Source organism: Opisthorchis viverrini, assembly GCF_000715545.1.
Source record: "Opisthorchis viverrini unplaced genomic scaffold opera_v5_138, whole genome shotgun sequence".
NCBI classification, from domain to species: domain Eukaryota; kingdom Metazoa; phylum Platyhelminthes; class Trematoda; order Opisthorchiida; family Opisthorchiidae; genus Opisthorchis; species Opisthorchis viverrini.
In genome coordinates this window covers 1,144,195-1,164,404 of record NW_008751794.1, presented here as the reverse complement: position 1 = coordinate 1,164,404, position 20,210 = coordinate 1,144,195, and the positions used below count along the sequence as shown (strand labels likewise).

The window sequence follows — 20,210 nt, the reverse complement described above, 5'->3', positions numbered from 1 at the left end:
GCACTTGTAAACTGCTCTTTTTCATGCTCAGTATCATCTTCTTTTTCCACATCATTATCAGTCACATCGCTGTACAACCGCTACCGCCCACTCATTGGCTCCAACGTGACTTTGAGACTTTTGCTGAGTGACTGTTGTTGTGACCGCCGGTTGGCTATATTTGACCGCCGCTAACACTAAACGTGAACAAACATTTCAGCTGCAAACACTGGACTAATATATTCACATTTGTGGAATAATATTTCGATCACCGGAGATCTGGAATACCAGGAAGATAGAATTATTCTTGGTGTGGAGGTTCAACGGAATACGGAACTACGGAATCTCATTTTGAACTGTGAGTCAAGATTTGCTTGGATTTTTCTCCTTGTGACTTTGTATCTGGCTTACATTATTAGTTTGTTCAGTTCACTGGAGACTCCATAGGGCCGTTAAGCTCTACAAAGTTTTCATGCCGAGTTGGTCATGGTAGAAACGAACGCTTCCGGACAAATGTATCGGCTTTTTCTACTAGACAGTTTATTGGTGCATGTGATCGTGAACCCTAAACATTTGTCTCCGGGTGATCGGATGACTGAGGTAGAACGTGACAAAAGGACTGACACGGAGGAAAATGGAACTTCTCAAGGAGACTCTTATTAGATATTACCAAAACACAATTTTGAAGTCATAGAAACCTTTGTTGCGGCCGAAGATTCATGTGCACACCCAAAGCTATATTTGAGTGAAACTAATCAACTGACAATCCAAAGAAGACAATTCTAGAAGAATGTCAATTTTCGGTGAGATTTTTTCTCTTTCGCCTCCCGCACAATATTTGTATCTAGAATACGGATTTAACTCTCATTGTTCCCTTGTCCATCCATATTAAACGATTAAAATTGCGATGTGTTTGAGGCGCATGACAGAAGATGTGCACAACTTCATATAGCGGCAGATGATGCATGTCTCGTTTACGAAAGAATTACCGTGTTTTTTGCATTTATTTGCGTTTGAGCTGAGCAAATAAGTGTGGGGTAGGAACTGAGAGACTTCGACAGAAAAGCGGCCAATGCGCCGCCAAAACACAAGGAGCTCATATGGAGTTTGTCTTGAATGTTGCTGGGTGTGTTAATTCACTTGCCTCTTGGGGGTAACTCAGAGCCAACTGTTGGCAGATTGATATGTTTTCTGTGAACGCAAAGCTGTCTATCAAACAATGGATCTACCTGAAAACCCACTCGTCGGAATACCCATCGCAAGTAGATTTTTATCTGAGCTAGTTCTCGTGAGCTGGCCGCCAGTTTTGAATTTTCTCTCGCCACTTAATGCGTATCCATCAATTTGTTACGATGTCTTCCTCATGTTCATCATCTACCTTGAAGGTTGCAGAGGGATGATGTGGAGATCGTATTTTTTCTCAAAGCCCCTATTGATTTATTTCGGGGACCGCACACCAACAGTGGTAGTCGTTGGCGTTTGGTCACACTATTTGTTGAAATCGCTACAGGAATTCATCGCACATTAATTTCTAAAATAGCATCCAGTAATGTAGGTCGGGCGTGCTACATGGAGGCATCCGCATTTGAAATTAAGCGTCGCCAACATATTCTAGTTCACACAAGGAAAATTAAAAACAAATTTTGAACTGGATGATATCATGATTTCATGTATGGATTTTTACGATTTGAAAATGAAGTAAACAGAGTAAACGAAGAAGCAAAGCAACGAGAATCACATGTTGGCTATAGAAGATTTGTCAGCCTATGAAAGCATGAAGTCACCAAGTTGATTGTGTATAACTTTACGATAGGCAGATAGATGGACCCCCCGGATCTCCTACAACGAGGTGGTAACGAAGTCTGCAAAATGGAAGTGTGCACGCTTGGGCTCGTTGCGTTGGTTTTCATGCTGAGTGATGTTTGCAACCCACTGTCTGGTGTCATAGTTGGAATGATGATGGACGAGTGAGGTGTACTGGGCACTGTAGAATATTCAGTTTGGATGTTTGTGAATCTCGGAGATTGTGATTCCTTTGGTGTTGTCCCCACTGAACTTTTCACGGGCTCACTTGTTTTGGTGTTCATGGTTGGGCTGGTTGCATCGGTTTCCGTTATGAATGATGATTGTGAACTACCGTCCTGTGTTGCGGGTTGAGTGGAGAACAAGTCCTTTGTACCAAGCACCGGTGAGCTTTGTGTTTGGGTGATGATGGAACTCGGGGATTCTGATCCTCCTAGTGCAGTATCCACTGAACTTTCCATGGGCTCACTTGTTTTGGTATCCTCGGTGGTGCTGGTTGCTTTGGTGTTAATGATCAATGATGTTTGCGGTCTACCAGCCTGTGTTTTAGGTTGAATGGAGAACAAGTCCTCTGTACCACGCTCCTGTGATCTTTGTGTTTGGGTGGCGATGGAACTCGGGGATTGTGATTTCTCTATTGTTGTCCCCACTGAACTTTCCAGGGATCCATCTGTCTTTGTGTCCTCCGATGGACTAGTTGCGTTGGTGTTCATGCTGGCTGATGTTTGTGAAATACCGTCCGGTGATTCAGTTGGAATGTGACTTCTCTCTTGTGTATTACGCCTTTTTGGCTTATGCGTTGTAACTAGTTTGTTCGTGGTGGTCTTTGTGGCTTCTGTTGTTGGAATTTCTCGTTCGTGTTTTGTTGTTGTGATTACTGGTATTGTCCTTGTTGTCGCGGGTTCAGTTGTTGTTGTCGTTGTGGCTTCTGTTAGGTTTGTTGAATAGATTTCTAGGCTGGATGATGTTTCCATTCCATAATGTTTTGTTATATTTCCAGTATTGCTTGCATTTTGTGTACTGGGCACTGTTGGACTTTTGTATTGCGTGTCCTCGGAACTCGCGGATTGTGATTTTTCTGTTGACCACGTTGAATTTTTCTCAGATTCGCCCGTGTTCGTGGTATGGTTTGGGCTGGTTGAGTAGACTTCTGTGCTGGCTGATTTTGGTGAACTGGACGTCTGTGTCGCGCGTAGAGCGGAGGTCACCTTTTCTGTACCAAGCATGGCTGAATTATAATTTGGCATGCCTGTGGATATCGGAGGATGGGATTCTTGTGTTGTTGTCACCGTCAAATTGTCCACAGTTTCATGTCCTTCAGTGTGCCTGGTTGCGGTGCTAGCATGGGATTGAAAGCTGGGTGAAGTTTGCAAACTAGACTCCGGTGTTGCTATAAGAGCGGAGGTGAAATATTCTGTACTTGGCATTGTTGAAGCTAAATATTGCGTGTCCGCGGAACTCGAGGATTGTGATTTCTCTGATGTTGACAACATCGAATTAGTCTCAGATGCATCTGTGTTTGTGGTATGGGTTGGGCTAGTTGAATAGACTTGCATGCTGGCTGATGTTTGGGAACTAGACGTCGCTGTCGCCGTCACAGCGGAGGTCGACTTTTCTGTACTAGGCAGCGATGCACTTTCATCTGGCATGTCTGTCTGGGGTGGTGGCTCCTGTATTGTTGTCCCTGTTGGATTGTCTACAGCTTCATGTGTTTCAGCGTTCTTGATTGCTGTGCTAGCATGGGGTTGAAAGTTTCGTGAAGTTTCCGAACTGGTGCTTGGTGTTGCTGTTGAAGCCGACGCTGAGATTCCTGTATACGGCAAGGTTAAAATTTCAATTTGCATGTCTCTGGAACCGGAGGATCGTGAGTTCTCTGGTGTTGACCACGTTGAATTTTTCTCAAACTCATCTGTGTACGTCGTATGTGTTGGGCTGTTTGAATAAAGATCCATGCTGGCTGATGTTGGGGAACTGGACATCGGTGTGGCGGTTAGAGTGGAGATCGCCTTTTCTGCACCAGGCTGCTCTGAACTTTCATTTGGCATGTCTGTGGGAATCGGGAGTTGTGATTCCTGTAATGTTGTCACCTTCAAATTGTCCACAGTTTCATGTCCTTCAATGTGCCTGGTTGCGGTGCTAGCATGGGATTGAAAGCTGGGTGAAGTTTGCAAACTAGACTCCGGTGTTGCTATAAGAGCGGAGGTGGAATATTCTGTACTTGGCATTGTTGAAGCTAAATATTGCGTGTCCGCGGAACTCGAGGATTGTGATTTCACTGGTGTCGACCCCGTTGAAGTTTCCTCAGATGCATCTGTGTTTGTGGTATGGGTTGGGATGGTTAAAAAGTCTTCCATGCCGGTCGATGTTTGCGAACTAGACATCGGTGTCGCAGTTGGAGAGGAGGCCGCATTTTCTGTACTAGGCAGCGCTGAACTTTCATCTGGCATGCCTGTCTGGGGTGGTGACTCCTGTATTTTTGTCACTGTTGGATTGTCTACGGTTTCATGTGTTTCAGTGTTCTTGTTTGCTGTGCTAGCATAAGGTTGAAAGCTGGGTAAAGTTTGCAAACTCGATTCCGGTTTCGCGTTTAGAGTGGAGGGCGGCTTTTCTGTTGAACTTCCGTTTGGCATGGCTGTGGAAATCGGGCGCTGTGTCTTCTCTGAACTTGAATCAGTTGTATCATCTGAAGGTTCCTCGGTTTTGTCTGTGTCAGTTGTTGTGACCGTCTTGCCTTCCATGTTAGGTAGCGTTTGCGAAATAATCATCGATGTTGTTGTTTGAGCGAAAGTCATGTACTTTCCAGGGATCCATCTGTCTTTGTGTCCTCCGATGGACTAGTTGCGTTGGTGTTCATGCTGGCTGATGTTTGTGAAATACCGTCCGGTGATTCAGTTGGAATGTGACTTCTCTCTTGTGTATTACGCCTTTTTGGCTTATGCGTTGTAACTAGTTTGTTCGTGGTGGTCTTTGTGGCTTCTGTTGTTGGAATTTCTCGTTCGTGTTTTGTTGTTGTGATTACTGGTATTGTCCTTGTTGTCGCGGGTTCAGTTGTTGTTGTCGTTGTGGCTTCTGTTAGGTTTGTTGAATAGATTTCTAGGCTGGATGATGTTTCCATTCCATAATGTTTTGTTATATTTCCAGTATTGCTTGCATTTTGTGTACTGGGCACTGTTGGACTTTTGTATTGCGTGTCCTCGGAACTCGCGGATTGTGATTTTTCTGTTGACCACGTTGAATTTTTCTCAGATTCGCCCGTGTTCGTGGTATGGTTTGGGCTGGTTGAGTAGACTTCTGTGCTGGCTGATTTTGGTGAACTGGACGTCTGTGTCGCGCGTAGAGCGGAGGTCACCTTTTCTGTACCAAGCATGGCTGAATTATAATTTGGCATGCCTGTGGATATCGGAGGATGGGATTCTTGTGTTGTTGTCACCGTCAAATTGTCCACAGTTTCATGTCCTTCAATGTGCCTGGTTGCGGTGCTAGCATGGGATTGAAAGCTGGGTGAAGTTTGCAAACTAGACTCCGGTGTTGCTATAAGAGCGGAGGTGGAATATTCTGTACTTGGCATTGTTGAAGCTAAATAATGCCTGTCCGCGGAACTCGAGGATTGTGATTTCACTGGTGTCGACCCCGTTGAAGTTTCCTCAGATGCATCTGTGTTTGTGGTATGGGTTGGGATGGTTAAAAAGTCTTCCATGCCGGTCGATGTTTGCGAACTAGACATCGGTGTCGCAGTTGGAGAGGAGGCCGCATTTTCTGTACTAGGCAGCGCTGAACTTTCATCTGGCATGCCTGTCTGGGGTGGTGACTCCTGTATTTTTGTCACTGTTGGATTGTCTACGGTTTCATGTGTTTCAGTGTTCTTGTTTGCTGTGCTAGCATAAGGTTGAAAGCTGGGTAAAGTTTGCAAACTCGATTCCGGTTTCGCGTTTAGAGTGGAGGGCGGCTTTTCTGTTGAACTTCCGTTTGGCATGGCTGTGGAAATCGGGCGCTGTGTCTTCTCTGAACTTGAATCAGTTGTATCATCTGAAGGTTCCTCGGTTTTGTCTGTGTCAGTTGTTGTGACCGTCTTGCCTTCCATGTTAGGTAGCGTTTGCGAAATAATCATCGATGTTGTTGTTTGAGCGAAAGTCATGTTTTCTTTATAAGGCACCGTGTAAGTTTTATTCTGTATATCTGAGAAACTCGGAGAATGTGAATTCTGTGGTGTTGTCCCCAATGAATTTTCCACCGCTTCACCTTCCCTAGTGATATCATTTGGGTTTGTTGAATATAGTTCTATGTTGGGGGATGTTTCTATATTACGGTCTTTTGTTCTATTTCGAGTAAAGCTTGCACTTTGTGTACTGGGCACTGTTGGAATTTCGTATTGCATGTCTGCTGAACTCACGAATTGTGATTTCTCTAGTGTCGACCACTTTGAGTTTTCCTCAGACTCGGCTGAGTACGTTGAATGGATTGGGCTGTTTGAATAGACTTCCATGCTGGTTGATGTTTGCAAACTTGTGACTGGTCTTGTGACATTAATCTCGATGGTCTTCTGTGTAGTTGCCTCGGTTGGTTCTTGTGTTGTAAGTTCTGTTCCTGCAGTTACGTTGGTGGTTGTTTGTATTTTATTGGTTGTTTCGCTCATGCTATTTGTGCGTTCTGGTGTTGTCTGCTCCGACCCGTTTCCGGTGGAGGTCTCCATGCTCTCATCTGCTGGCGGGTTTTCGGTTTGTTTAATTGAGCTCTCTGTATTACTAATGGTCGTTCTCCAACCATGGTCTGGTGTTTCAGTTGCGGTGTATATCATCTCTTGTGTACTATGCAATGTTATATCTTCTATTGTTACTCTTGTACTTGCAGTTGTGTGTGCTGTTGCTGCTACTGTGGTTGTTGGTTTGGTTTGTGTTGTTGTCATTTCCGGTGTTGGTGTTGTAGTTGGTGTCGTTGCTGGTGTTGTTGTGGTTGTTGTTGGTGTTGTAGTTGGTGTTGTTGCTGTGGTTGTTGTTGTTGGTTTTGGTGTTGTGGTTGTAGTGGTAGTAGTTGTTGTTGTGGTTGTTTTTGTGGTTGTTGCTGGGTCTAAACAGTAATCCTCAAAGCAGCAGTAGTATTTGTACACTTTTGGACCGAATACTTCTTCTGTTTTGTTCTTACACTCCCCGCAGTTGCGGCTTACATGGTCGAGTTTTCCATTGTAAAACGTATGTTGTTGCTGGGAGATTAATTAAAATTGCATTACATAATTCGGTTAACATTTGAAGTCTCAAGTTTTGAGAATGCGATTTTTATGCGGCAATATTGCCTCAAACGTTAAGGAAATCCCGATCGTGAATCACTCGTAATGTAATGTCTAAAAAAACCTCGATAAATCGAGCGAATGTTTTCAGACCTTTGAACTAGTCACATGGATTAGTTGAATACTCTGATTTAATGAAAATAAACCAACTTTACTTCCTCCCCGGTGAACTCTGGGAACGGTTCCTGGAAGTGATTAATATTGCTGTTTCTCGCAATGGTTTTTTGGCATAAGTCTGGGCTGCCTTAATGATTGGGCGGATTGGCATAAATGAACAAAGAACAAAATCACCTCTTTGTTTAACGTGACTGAATTGTGTGACCAGCAGTACACCCGAGACTTTTGAAAGCCAGAAAAAGTCTAATTATTACTTTCGAATTGTCCATAATTTCGGTCCTTTGAGCAACGTGGGAAACGCGTCCGGCGTTTGGTCCGACTACGATGAACTTATGAGCTAGCTTTCAAGTATTCCTGTTATCTTAGCTTTATGAACAACTGAAACCTTCTAAAAGTTTTGTCGGATAGCACTAAATTAAAAAGTCTGACTTAGCGACCTAATAAGGAAGAAATTCTAGTTTATTGCATACGGATAAATGAAACGTAAACGGTTTTATCATGACGGACCAACACTGCCGGAAAAAAGTTTGGTAAATTCAATTACTATGATGACTGATTCCGGCTAAATATGTGTGGACGCTTCGCTGTCATAAAGAAACGCCTGAACACGCAACCTACTAAATAAAAGAATTCAGTTTTTGTAAACAAGTAGGTAACCAGCACTTAGTACATGATATTTTCCGATAAATTGACTAGATGTATGGATCGGCGTAACAAGTGCAGCAGCCGAGAGAAACATGGGACCATTAACAGCACGGGTAATGAAGGAACAACGGCTGTGTTGGTTAGTGAGTCAGGTGCGTCGTACCACCATTTTACACGAAACTTCACATCTATTCGTGACCTTTTACGTCCTGTCAACTTAATCTTACAATACCTCTCCATGTCCGAATCATGCTATTCTAAATGTAAACGAAGAAAATGCTTGAAAAAATTGTGATCTCGATATAGTATTTTTTTTCTGTCACCAGAATGTGCTGAGCATGTAAAATGCTGGGAAGTCCCGTTTATCGCATTATTTATGGCGGGAATTTTTCTCCCCGAAATGTCCGTTCCCTTATATGGTCATCTGTCAGCTGCGTTTGTTTGGATCATTCAGGTCCAAACTACGCATTTTGATACCAGTCCAAAAATAGGTTCATTTTCATGATTATTTATAAATCACTGGATTCGAAGTTGAGTAAAATGATTTGGATTATATGCATCTAAGCATTGACGATTAAACATACAGGATCTGTACAGCGTGGCGTTTCGAGGTGATCTTTCCAAGAAATATATTTACCGGCCACATCACTGATGCTGTGCGTATGCACAAAACTGACTTTTCACGCTAGGGCATATAATACAGTTGGACGTGAGTGTAATAACCAAAATTTCCTACCCAAATTGTTTTCAATCCCAATGTGATTGTGGGTCACTGTAAGTAATATTGGTGAGATGACACCTAATCTTTGCTGGTGACTCCAGTATTATAACAACATTTTGACAGCCACTTTCAATTAGCTTTCCCCAAGAGGACCTTACATTAAGACTAAGGCATACTATTGAACAAAAAACCTCTGATTGGTTCTTTCGGGTTACCAAAGTGCCTGTGATTAGATCTCTATTTGGCTGCCCGCGGAAACAACCGTATAGTAAAACCCACGACGGGCCGCAACAGTGATATGTCTAACTAATAGGGTTTGGGTGGGTTTAGTTGAGAGAAAGGACCACAACTCTGAGAAGGAACGGACCTATTCATCCTGAGAGACTCAGGGAAAATGATCGAGGTAACAAAATTGACTTACCAAACAGGCTTCGCAATTGGGTAATACAGAAACTTCAAGTGAGGGTCGATGTGGAATCGGGCATTTCTGACATTTGTAGCAGTTCAGTGATTCGACTAGGTCACATACTGAATTTAGTTATTTTAAACTCACCTCCAATCATGATATCATACAACAACAGTACCTTGAGTATTTCACCAAAAAGCATTAGTGCAATTAAGTTTAGACTTGCAGATTCGTCTTTAGTTATCTCACTGCTTTGAGATTCAATATTTATATTTGACTACCATAATTGGAAACGCAGTAACTTGTCAAATTTATATCACCCAATAACTTTATTGGTTTGATCGCATGTCAGGGTGCATGACTTTGAGGTTGCTCATTCGCAGAGCTATTCCCTGTTACCACCCGCTGTTTTGCGAAAAGCGTGGAGCAACACTGATTCGGCATGCATCCCCTATGGACAGTAGTATGGCGAATCTACCTAATGCATCACATTTGCTAGACACAAACAGACAAATGCACAACTGTAAGATGCCACCCATCTTACTATGGAATTATATAGGAAGTGCTGCCCAATAGGTGGATCAGTTGATTGATGTAAAGCATCCCATTTTCACCTGAGCATTGCTCCTCTCAAAGGCTTTATTGAGAAGTGGATTAGTTGACCACTCTAAGATATTAATTACGAGCGGAAATGTAAGGATAGAAAAAAACACGAATTTTTGGTGTCCTTCATTGCTGAACCAACCGTGACCTTTTTTGCCACTCTGTCTTAATGACCGAATCATCTGTATCATTCCCTTCAAAATTGGAGAACAGCTCCTCGTTACCTGTCGATTAGTATGCTTTAATGTCATACGCATGTGGCTTAATAATTGACAAACCTGCGCAATGAATCAAGCGACCAAGTGACCAAGGTGTAATGAATCGGTGTTTATTTCAACTGCATCAACACACTGCTCGTTCATGTCTCTAGCTGTTAGTATTCCACATATGTACAAGCACAAGGTCTCCAATAGAGAAGAAAATGAAGATAGTTCCGCTTACTGTACAATAGATAAGATAAATAGGAAACTAAAACGTGAGCTTGCTTCCGAATGACCCGAAGTGGACTACAAAATCGATACTTGTGCTCACCCTGTGCTAATTTACGATGGCTAACTAATTCTAGAATCAAACGACCGTCAGAATGCAGTTTTCCAGCACCTTGAAGAAAAGGCGGCGCGGTCGAATACCAAAGTCAGACGTTCAGCCCAACAGAAAACCTCAATGAACCACTCACACTTATCAAGAAGTTATCAAGAAGATATGCATAGAACAAACCAACCAGACTTCTGAACTCATTCAACTCTCTCACGAAGACCAAAAGTGTGATGAATCCAACAAGTGGTCTGTTTCAGCACAGAACTGGTTCAAATTTTGTGGACGCATGAGGGAAGGTCTCGCAGGAGGCAGATTAATCATATGAATTTAAGGTAGAGTTGTCACCCAGAAGCGGATGGAATTCTGCAAGTTTTCTTTGGGGTGATGTATGGACTTATAAAACGATGAGGCGGCTGCTGAGAGTCCAGCGTGATGTTAGATTCAGAGTGATTCCAGAGTCAACCCAAATGTTATTGAATCGATTAGGACCGACACGTGCGGCTGCTGTAAAACAAGACACGTGAGGATCAAGTAGAAATGTCTACTTTGAAGAAAGTGTGCCAAGTTCCAAAAGATGAATCACCTCACCAGGCAATGCCACTGATCCACCATGAAGTCGCTAATGTCAAGCAGAGAAGAATAGTGTTGTTTGAATAGTGTTAGAGACCGCGCTGGTTTGGTGACGTTGTGGTCAGAGTTTCTCACTCATGGTGAGTTCCGAAAATGTTAAGTAAATACCTAATCGGATGTCAACATTATTCCAGGCAACTACATCTGAGCTGCCCAGATCGATAAATCCGGTGTCGCTCTGTGTGAGAGGGATGGATCTCAAAAGAAGGGAGATGTACGGGTTAGAATTTGGGAAGTATTGTGGCCAGGAGTCACAGTGCAGCCACTGGTAGATGAGGTGGAAGAAACCGCAAAGTATTGCAGCATGAATGGAATATAAGATATTAAACTGGCAGACTTGTGTAAATCGGCTCGCGTTGAGTCTAGTTAACAAGTAACAATGCGCTGTTTTTCGTGCAGCGATTTCAGTCGAGTGTACGAAGTCAAACTAAAATTCACTTGATCTCACCAACCTAAAACCCATCAAACCTCATATTTAATTACCTGGTGTCATGACTATGAAAACCGCACCTTTCATACATCATTACCGGCTAATTTTCACATTATAATTTTAGCTCATGTACTGACGTTAATAGACGAATAGAGAGTACAATATGCCCCTCTATTCTATCTTACTTCAATATCGACAATAAACCTATCGACTCTCGCAAACGTCGTAGATACCAGTTAAATTTGTGGAAGGCATAGATTCAAAACGACATTCATTGGCAATATTCAGCACTAATTGGTTTGGATAGTTATAAGAGGTCTCATTATTTAGTTCTCAACCTGTCCTAAAACTCGGTGAAACTGGTGACCTATCCACTTGGCATGAAGATGTTTTGCGTCAAAAACGAAACGTTGTTCGGCAATATGCTTCTTGATTATTTAGCTGATTTTTCAGAAACTTAGTCTTGCGTGTAGTGCGAGAACATTTCAGTCTGGAATGGAAACTGACAATTCGGGTATGAGACCTGCTACCATTTCCACGTTGGGTGAAGTTTTTAAACCAGAAATTTCTTCCACTATTCTGAAAATGTTACAGAACACGAAACATTTAAATTAAACGTTTCTTCACGTTGCCGGAAGGTATTTGCAGTGGACATTGACAGGTATTGCATCACAGAACAAGGTCCCATAGTCTCGCTGCTTCGGGATCCTTGGATAAATAATTATTGACTGTGAGAATCTGTAGGCCGTCATCCACTTTGCCAGTACCTCAGTGCTTCAACAGAATCATGGCCATGCGTCACTCAATTAATGATCGCACAGTATGGGTGGTTGTGTTGCACTAACGTGCAAACTCGCTGCCATCGTGATCTCATTGCTTGTACATAAGCTACAGCGCCTGTGCTTGGAATACAGACATGACCTACAATTTAACTCAGTCTTCCTGAACACAATACCGTTCCCAGTTAACTATAAATAACCTAGTCAGAGTGAACGCAGGGATTCTTTTCCGTCTCTGAATAACCCCAGGGGAGGCTTATCTGGCCTAGCGACCCACTGTCACTTTGATGCGGTAAGGAATGTTCATAACTCATTAGCTGGGGGATGGGAGCAATGATCTCAGATCATGGGCCAAAATGAGGCGGTTGAACAATGGACATTGTCAGACAGCTAACCTAATTGTTGTTGAAAATATTCCGTCAAGAGCTTAAGACTCTAATCCCCATCATATATCAGGTGTCCACTATTAACTTTGAGTAAATCACTCACAAAATGCCTTCTAGTCTTGTTTTTTGACTTCCGTACAGTCCCAAAAGCACTGAGGTCAACTATTTCTTGGACTTTTTGATTCTCTCACACCTCTTTGTCTACAAACAGGCTACGGTGGAGGTGTATTGTAATAAACCGTCTAGACTGCGAATCCGAAGGACTAGAACTCAAAATGTACTGCTAGCAAGCGCAATTAGATCCCGCAGCATCTGTGTGTGCGCTGCAGTCTGCTGGTGCATGTATGGAGACAGCCAGGAAACAGCGCTCAATATTTTGACTGGTGCGTTTTTGTCGATGCGGAATTCAGGACAGAACGGAGGCGAATGCTTACATGAATCCAGTCAGGCAGGAAACCTTCAGCTCGAGAACACAAAGCTATGCCAACACCCGCGTAACTCGATGTAGGGACTCCTGAATCACTCGAATTTTGTAGTCCGTAGCATCTATATAAAGAAAATGCCGCAATCTCAACAGCGACTTTGAAAAATGCGACAGAGAGCAGACAGAGTATCAAGCTTACATGCAGCAGACCTTGTTGGCCAATTTGCCTGAAAGTTCCAACTTTAAAGGCTCGAAAAAATCATGAGAATGAATCCTGAGTGGCTAACACGGGGGATCAGAGGAGAGCGGTGCCAAGCACCTTGTCAGCTACGTAGATGCCCGACTGGATGGTGCTTGCATCTGAGTTGTACGTAAGAGTAGTTGTCACATTTGACAGGTTAGAACTTGGTAGATAACAATAAAGATAACTGGGAGGGGTCAGCAATAGCATGTTTTCGCCTATCCTCCATCCACTGTGCAGCGAATAAGACGAGCCGACCGATATAACCACATGACGGCCCATTTGGCATAAAGCTTCTTGTATCTGTATAGTTTATGGCTTTATGCGAGCTTAGCTACTGTCAGGGTGTTCAGATATAAACCATACTATGATTGGGTATGGCTAAAGGAGGTTTGAGACCAGCAGAATAGCTAAAACTGTAGGGAACAAATTTTCCAGCCCCAAACCTTGAGGGCCTGGAGACTGTGTTTGTCAGACCTGTATCCAATGACCTGGTAGTAGAGACTGTAGATGCTGCACCAGCATCCTTCGATACACCCCAGCGAATTATTGAAGTACACAAGCCAGCAAATCACGATGAATTCCAGTCTTATCGCGACCTGCAATCAGCTGACCTCAACTCTCTACTTGTTGGAAAGTAGGCATAGTGTGGGCGTTTCAAAGCTCATGTTGAATGTGTTCACACAAGTTAATAAATTTAACGTTCCGTTTATTCAAAGGTATGTTCAGTTGGGCACCTGGGTTTCCTGCACTGTTTCTTTTCTCAAGACCGAGATTTATTGACTGGTGTTAGATGTTAAGTTGGTACAAATCGATTAGTGCACACGAGCAACATGGGGGTATGTGCACCCGTAAAGCATCCCAACATTTCGCTCGGTTTTCAAAACATCCAGTCGTATCTTTCTATTGACCAAAATACGGAAGCATGTACGACCGCACGTGAGGTGGGAACCATCCCATGTTCCCTTTGTATTGGTTTGTGTATAGGCGGCTGATAATTGATCTGACTCGTTCGGTGAGGCTGATATGAATGTCACCTCCGAGAGGGCTTCGCGTATCGTGGAGCAATTGGGCATCCCGCAAAGCGTTTTGAGGTAATCGAAAGCATCGTGCCTCGTGGGAATTGGAACTCTTGTGCTTTTCCAAAGATGCAAAAAAGGTAAATCTGGTCCACAAAAGAGAATACTGTGCCATGATTCGATGCAGTAAAGCCAAGACTATTGTCCAGACCGATTAGTAATTAATTGAGTCAAAAGCAGCTCAAAAGTCAGTTTTGCTTGCTGTGGTGGGCTGCATGAATATAAAGCAGTATTTTTGTGTACATCGTGAAGAGACTGTACGGTCAACATTGAGCCTTTCAGGACTGAAACTTCTCCGGTTTCAGCCGGTCTGTGAAGGCCGAGTTCAGGAAAACCTTGTAAACGGAGAGGGGCAAAAATGGTGATAGTAAAATCACTGTTGGCGATCACACGATAGTTATCACATGAAGTTCCATCGCTTATTTTTGAGATCGGTAGCAATGTTTAGGTATCCCAAACGTTTGGAACAGGTTCCGAAATTTCCAGGTTGAAAAAACGGTTTATGGGGTAGAATGAACCACTCGTAATGTTGCCGAAAACCCTTTGACAGCCGATGACCAGTTTCTTCCTTCTTAAGTTTCATTAAGCAGGCGCGATCCCCGGTAGTTCGTCGTCGAGCAGTATTAAGTTCCAGAGTGCTATGTCTATGCCATGTACTGAGAAATCTCGGTACCAACTAGAACATGAGGTGGTCTGGTGCAGCATAACTAGTTGAGTAAAAATGCCACAAAAACCAAGATTCAACTGGATTCCAGGTGAGTTTCCTGTCAAAACATGTTGATTTACACATGAGTGTATAAGTAGAAGTTTGTAGCGTAGTTTAAGCGATTCTAAAATGTATGGTTGTTAGACATCAACAAGGTTCCTCTCTTTCTCAGAGGCTGTTTCTTCCTTCAGCTACCTTAAGATTGCGGCGATCTCTGATTTTATTGGGTCTTCTCGGATGACTTCATGCGCTATTGAGGCTGGACCAATGTCGGGCCCTCAGGTTTTGCCTGACGGGTGTTTCGTAAATGTTTAGAGCATTCTGCCTAGTAGTTAACCATTTCGCCGTTGTCGTCGTTGAGGAACTTCCTCTTGGATCCGCGTACGAGGTAGACTTGAGGACGAATACTCCTAGGAGATCAGAACGTTTTGCTAATATCATCAACAAACGGAGCTGATTCGATTGCTTATGTAATAACCAAACAGCTGGCTGACCAGTTTACCTTTTGCTGAAACATACAAAAGTCGTTTGATTTAGCGGTAAGTGCTATTACTCGTTTTAGATGAAATACTGCCTCATGTGTGATACAGTCTCTTCATTGTCGTTGCACATATTCTAGCTATTCTACAGCGGTTTGTTCCAAAGCCTCTACTGGTCATGTGCGCGAACCTGACTCCATTGCTTTATGCCACCGTGTCAGTATGCCTTAATGTTGCAAGTGAAACATGTTTGATGTTCGGCATCCCATGAACATCGGGGCAGAAGAAAAGGATAGATGCCAAATCGTTGCGAATGACCGACATAAACAATGGTGCCATTATAATGGAAGCACACTTTTAGCCGTTTTACGGTTAGGTCGCTTAGTGCATCGTCATAATCTCACACTCTTACGTGAATATGAGAAGCATCTAGGAGTTTGTGGAGTTTCAGCTCCGTAAAGTTATCTTCTTTTCGATTTTTCATGGTGTCCAGTTTTTGTTGTTCAGCTTGTACGATCACGTAATTTCGTACTCGTCATTTAGTCAGTCTGGAATGTTATTATGCATCAGGCGGCACTTCAGCTTTTGTCTATAAATTAAAATTTTCCCGAGGTTGCTCACATGCCAAAGATCAATGGACACAGATTCTTTGTAACACACTACCAACACTGGCTTAACTGGTTCGGTATAATGCATTGATGGGTTAGAAAAAGCAGTCATGTTCCAGGTGGCGTACTGACGCATTTGAGTGAATTGTCAAGTAGTTTGTTTTCATTTCCGGCTGCTCATTCGTTCGGGGATCTTGAAGGATTAAGGGAAATTTCCGAACACAAGGGGAGTATTGAAAAAATTGGGGTAGTATTGGGCAAACTGCATCAGTATTGCGTCGGTAGCGTAACCGTAAACGCAGTTGTGTATAACCCTCGCGGAAGATTTAAAACAGCTTTGCACGAACAAGTAAGCAGCGCACCATATATTTTTTTTGAGGAATAACGAAGCTTTATCCGTGTGAGACACGTAAATTCTGAAAAGACATGGAAGAGAGGAGTAGGTGTAAGGATCAAACCTCCAGATAATAAAAGGCATTATTTTTAAATGGCTGTAGAACCTGCGACCAAACATTTTGGCTTATAAAGGGAGGTCTTTAGTTGCATTGCAAACTATAAAGACCCATGCGTGTGAAGAAAGTTTGGAAGTCTGCGATAGCCAGGACAGATTCGTACGCCCTCAATCACTGTACCGAACAGGATCAGTTTCCCAAGCACTATTTGCAGAAACAAACGGACTCAACAGCCACTCTGCGGAACAATCGTTTAAGAGTTCAAGAGAACATTCATGAACCATAACACAGACAATCATTAAATAAAGGCGCCCGAATTATCCTATCGCTAGGAACTCAACGCATGCGTCTATCTTATTATTGTTAAACGGCTTAATGGCGAGTCAAGGAACACGTCAACCAGTTCAATCTGTTCATACGGTGTACAAATTTGTCAACTGATTCAGAAAGGCAGGTACCTAATTGTTTTCCGTTCACAATGAACACCATCTCGTTGGATCGTGATTAATGAGCACCAAATATTGAAGAATGTTATATTTAGGCTTGAAGTTTAGTTTGAGAGTCCATTTGATCAGCTGTTTAAGCGGGCAGGTTTCTCTGAGCTATGCCTATGCTTCTGAGAACGTTCGTCCGGCCATTACAACTCTTCGGCCCTATGGACCCTCAAAAGCACAAATTATGTTACCATATCATGGAGCAAAAATATTACTTCTGTGACTCGATTGAGCAGAGCAACAGTGACATTAAGGCATTGCTTCCATATTGTAATTGTAGTTTCGTGAGATATTTTCATAGGCATAAATGAACTTCGAAAATCGGACAACTTTGTGGCGTAGTCCACAGTGTGTCAAGACGTGGACGATAATTTCTTACTGAGAGATAAAAAAACAGTAAACTTGCGCGATGAACAGTTTCACACGATTATCAAGCTTACTGTTGGGCCAGAACTGAAGGCGCAATTCTGCCTCCCCTAATCCACTGTTTAAAAGAACGCGAAAGCGATCATATAGTGCCAGGTTTACAAAAGGCAAACCTGGACAGGGGAGCACGTTCGCTTTGTTCGGCAAACCACTCAGAGCTTTGGCTGAGGGTACAATGAAGATATGCTCCTCTGACAGTTTGCAATGCCATATTCTGGCAGAACAGATATACAAAACGTTTCACACTCAGAACTACAAAGCTCGTGAAGCGCAGAATTCAGCATTTGGTTAGGACAAGAGTTTTACTCAAGTTCAACATTAAGACGTGAACTAGTTACTAGAATCTTCAGACGTTTTTCAGATACGAAACATATGCTCGCTAATATTTGCTTAAGATTTATGCTTATCACGAGACCTACTCTTTGTTTTTACGGTGAGGCATTTGTCGGGCGGTTGGAATCTGACTAAATGACCCCTACATCTGCCACCAAACGAAACTTGTGCAACGGTTGCACTAAAGATGACTCGCGAAAATCCGGCCTCTCAAACTTATCTGATATTGGTCTCCCTCAGTTGGCTATTGGCTGATGTGCTTCCAGTCTTTCTCTAAAGAACGAACACCCCTTTTCGACATGTGATATTATACCAAACCAACTTGTGCTTTCTAACAAACGTGTGACAGTTAAATCGTCCCGTTGATATCATGGAACACCTTGGACATTACCACTCGGTTTGAAAGCCTGCTAGCAACGCTTTTTGATAATCTGCTAACAATGTAGGTGGTACTGATACCACGTTCTGCCCTTAGTAGCTCAGTTTAAGACAATGGAATGCGAATGCTGTTCGACGTAACATAAGAGACAAAAACAAAAGAAAGTGCACTGGGGATCACAAAATTAAACTGCTTTCTAGGATTTTGTGCCCACAATCTTTGCTTCTTGTCTGGCCTCGTAAACATCAGCCACATAATTAGCAAACTGCTTTCCGCCCATTCCTTGATTTTTGTTCCTTTTCTGTATGGCCGCACGTTGTAGCCTAAGTCTACTTTAATTACTATGGGAAATTTGATGCCCCCGAACGTCCAGCAGATTGCATTCAGCATGGTTATCGTGTCACGCATTACATATATTACGCGAGCATTTACAAGTATATCAGTAAACCATGTCGTGTTACCGAAAAAAAAACAATCCTTGAGCAAATCTATGCATAAAGACAGGGATTAACGTCAAAATACCAGCTTTACAAAAGACAAATGAACAGCGTGACTTTGTAAAAGCTAGTTACGGAGCGAAAAGGGTAAAGTAGAGGCACAATGCAATCAACCCTGCCTTCAAAATCCTAAGGAAAAAAGAATTTAATAGACAATAAGCCCTTAATTGTACAGGAAATCAAGCAATCAACCGGCAGAATTGTGACGAAAAGACGGTCGGACTAAAATTACAAACTGACTGGATGAAAATGTGCAGCTGTAGTCAAGGATCAACAGACCTGATGGTCAAACTGGTCCAAATAAATTGAGTTCTGTGGAGTTCAGCCACCATATAAACTAATTAAGTCTATGCAGCCAGGTCTTGAATCGACAACCAACCAGTTGGCATAAAGACGATAACTACAAGACATGAAATTATTAAATCGACCGCTGAAATAATAAATAGTCAGGTCAAAGCACAATACCGATGATCAGCCCACCAGTTTGGCCCCGAGTAAGGTGAGGATCTATAAACAACCAATAAGACTGGTGATTAAATGAACCCTTTGCAGCATGTCTTATCACGAACGAGAGACAAAGCACCACCCATCCATAGACGAACGTATGATATTTTATGAAGTGACTAATCAATGCTGATCAGTTACAAACTTCAGCGAATGGCAAAACGGCCAGAATTTCTCTCTGCTTTTATGAATAAAAATAATAGAATCCGTTTATGTTGCCCCACAAACACCTGCAGTGCTTTACTAGTTTCTATAGATTTCTTGCATGCGTTCCGTCCTGCTTCACCCATATTATACAAAATGCATGGTAAGCTTATCGTTTGTGATATCTCATGATATCACCGAAGTAATCTTTTTCATGAAGTCGTGCAAGGCGACCAAGCGATTTATTCCAAGACTGGGAACGATTATGCATGCAATGGGATACAAAAAGGGACAAACATACCGTTGTTAGTCCACATTAGGACAACGTTAAATGTCATTTTGGAGGGTCAGTATGCTGTGCAGGATAAGGGAAGCACAAAATGTATGTGGGAAGTACTTCGGTAGATTACTGGTGCCTTAAATAAGACACGGGAGACTGTGTTAGCCCATTAAAGGGGTTATTATTGTGTTAACTACAACTAACTTCAAAATTTGTAAGTACGCAACGACCATTTGTTCTGTAACCGGGAGCCTTTCCACTCCTGACCAGAAATCATTTCATTTTGAGGAGATTGCACCACCTAGCATTATTTTATATCAACACCTTGGAAACTATTATACAACGAATAATTCAGCAAGTAACTTATAATAAGAGAAGATATTATTACTCAGCAATTGTTTTATGAAGATCAAGAGGCCACGAAACTGCATTTTACTGTTCATACTCAGGTCACTTCAACGGAGTTTCAGTACACAATACATAAGGAATAACACCTCTGATTCGCGTCTTTTTTCCTTCTTCACTCTTATCACAGAACAAAGTACCACATGTTCTTGTTTATCAAATTGAGTGAAGAATCAACTGTCAGTCCTGTCGAGACAAATTATTTTACAATTTAATCCTGTTGGTTACCTTTGCATATCCCGTTAGATCTTGTTTGTCAGCTGGGCGGGTGTCACGGGCATCCCGCACAGGAAACGATTCACTGGAAGCTGTGAACCACCAAGTGATTTCATAAGCCATTTGTTATGTCACAAACTACAAATGAATGCACAAAATGATCACCTAACTATCATATTTCAGAGGTCGAAATGCGCACTTTCTCCGTCCCTCAAACATCAAAATC

The 20,210-nt window shown here is 42.6% G+C and overlaps 2 protein-coding genes across 2 annotated transcripts in view; both read right to left on the bottom strand.

Annotated features, from left to right (window-relative positions):
* Nucleotides 1-1,724: 1,724 nt before the first annotated feature.
* T265_06595 (hypothetical protein) lies at nucleotides 1,725-4,547 on the bottom strand (the record flags this gene model as incomplete). Its single annotated transcript, XM_009171898.1, has 1 exon — nucleotides 1,725-4,547. One exon carries the CDS (start codon nucleotides 4,545-4,547, stop codon nucleotides 1,725-1,727), a length of 2,823 nt encoding a protein of 940 aa, XP_009170162.1.
* A 23-nt stretch (nucleotides 4,548-4,570) lies between these two features.
* The window catches only part of T265_06594 (hypothetical protein), a gene marked incomplete at both ends in the record, with an annotated part of 48,989 nt that continues 33,349 nt past the window's right edge, over nucleotides 4,571-20,210 (bottom strand). The window contains one exon of the mRNA XM_009171897.1: nucleotides 4,571-6,979. Within this exon, the coding sequence (XP_009170161.1) occupies nucleotides 4,571-6,979 (2,409 nt within the window). The remainder of the gene's footprint in view (nucleotides 6,980-20,210) is intronic.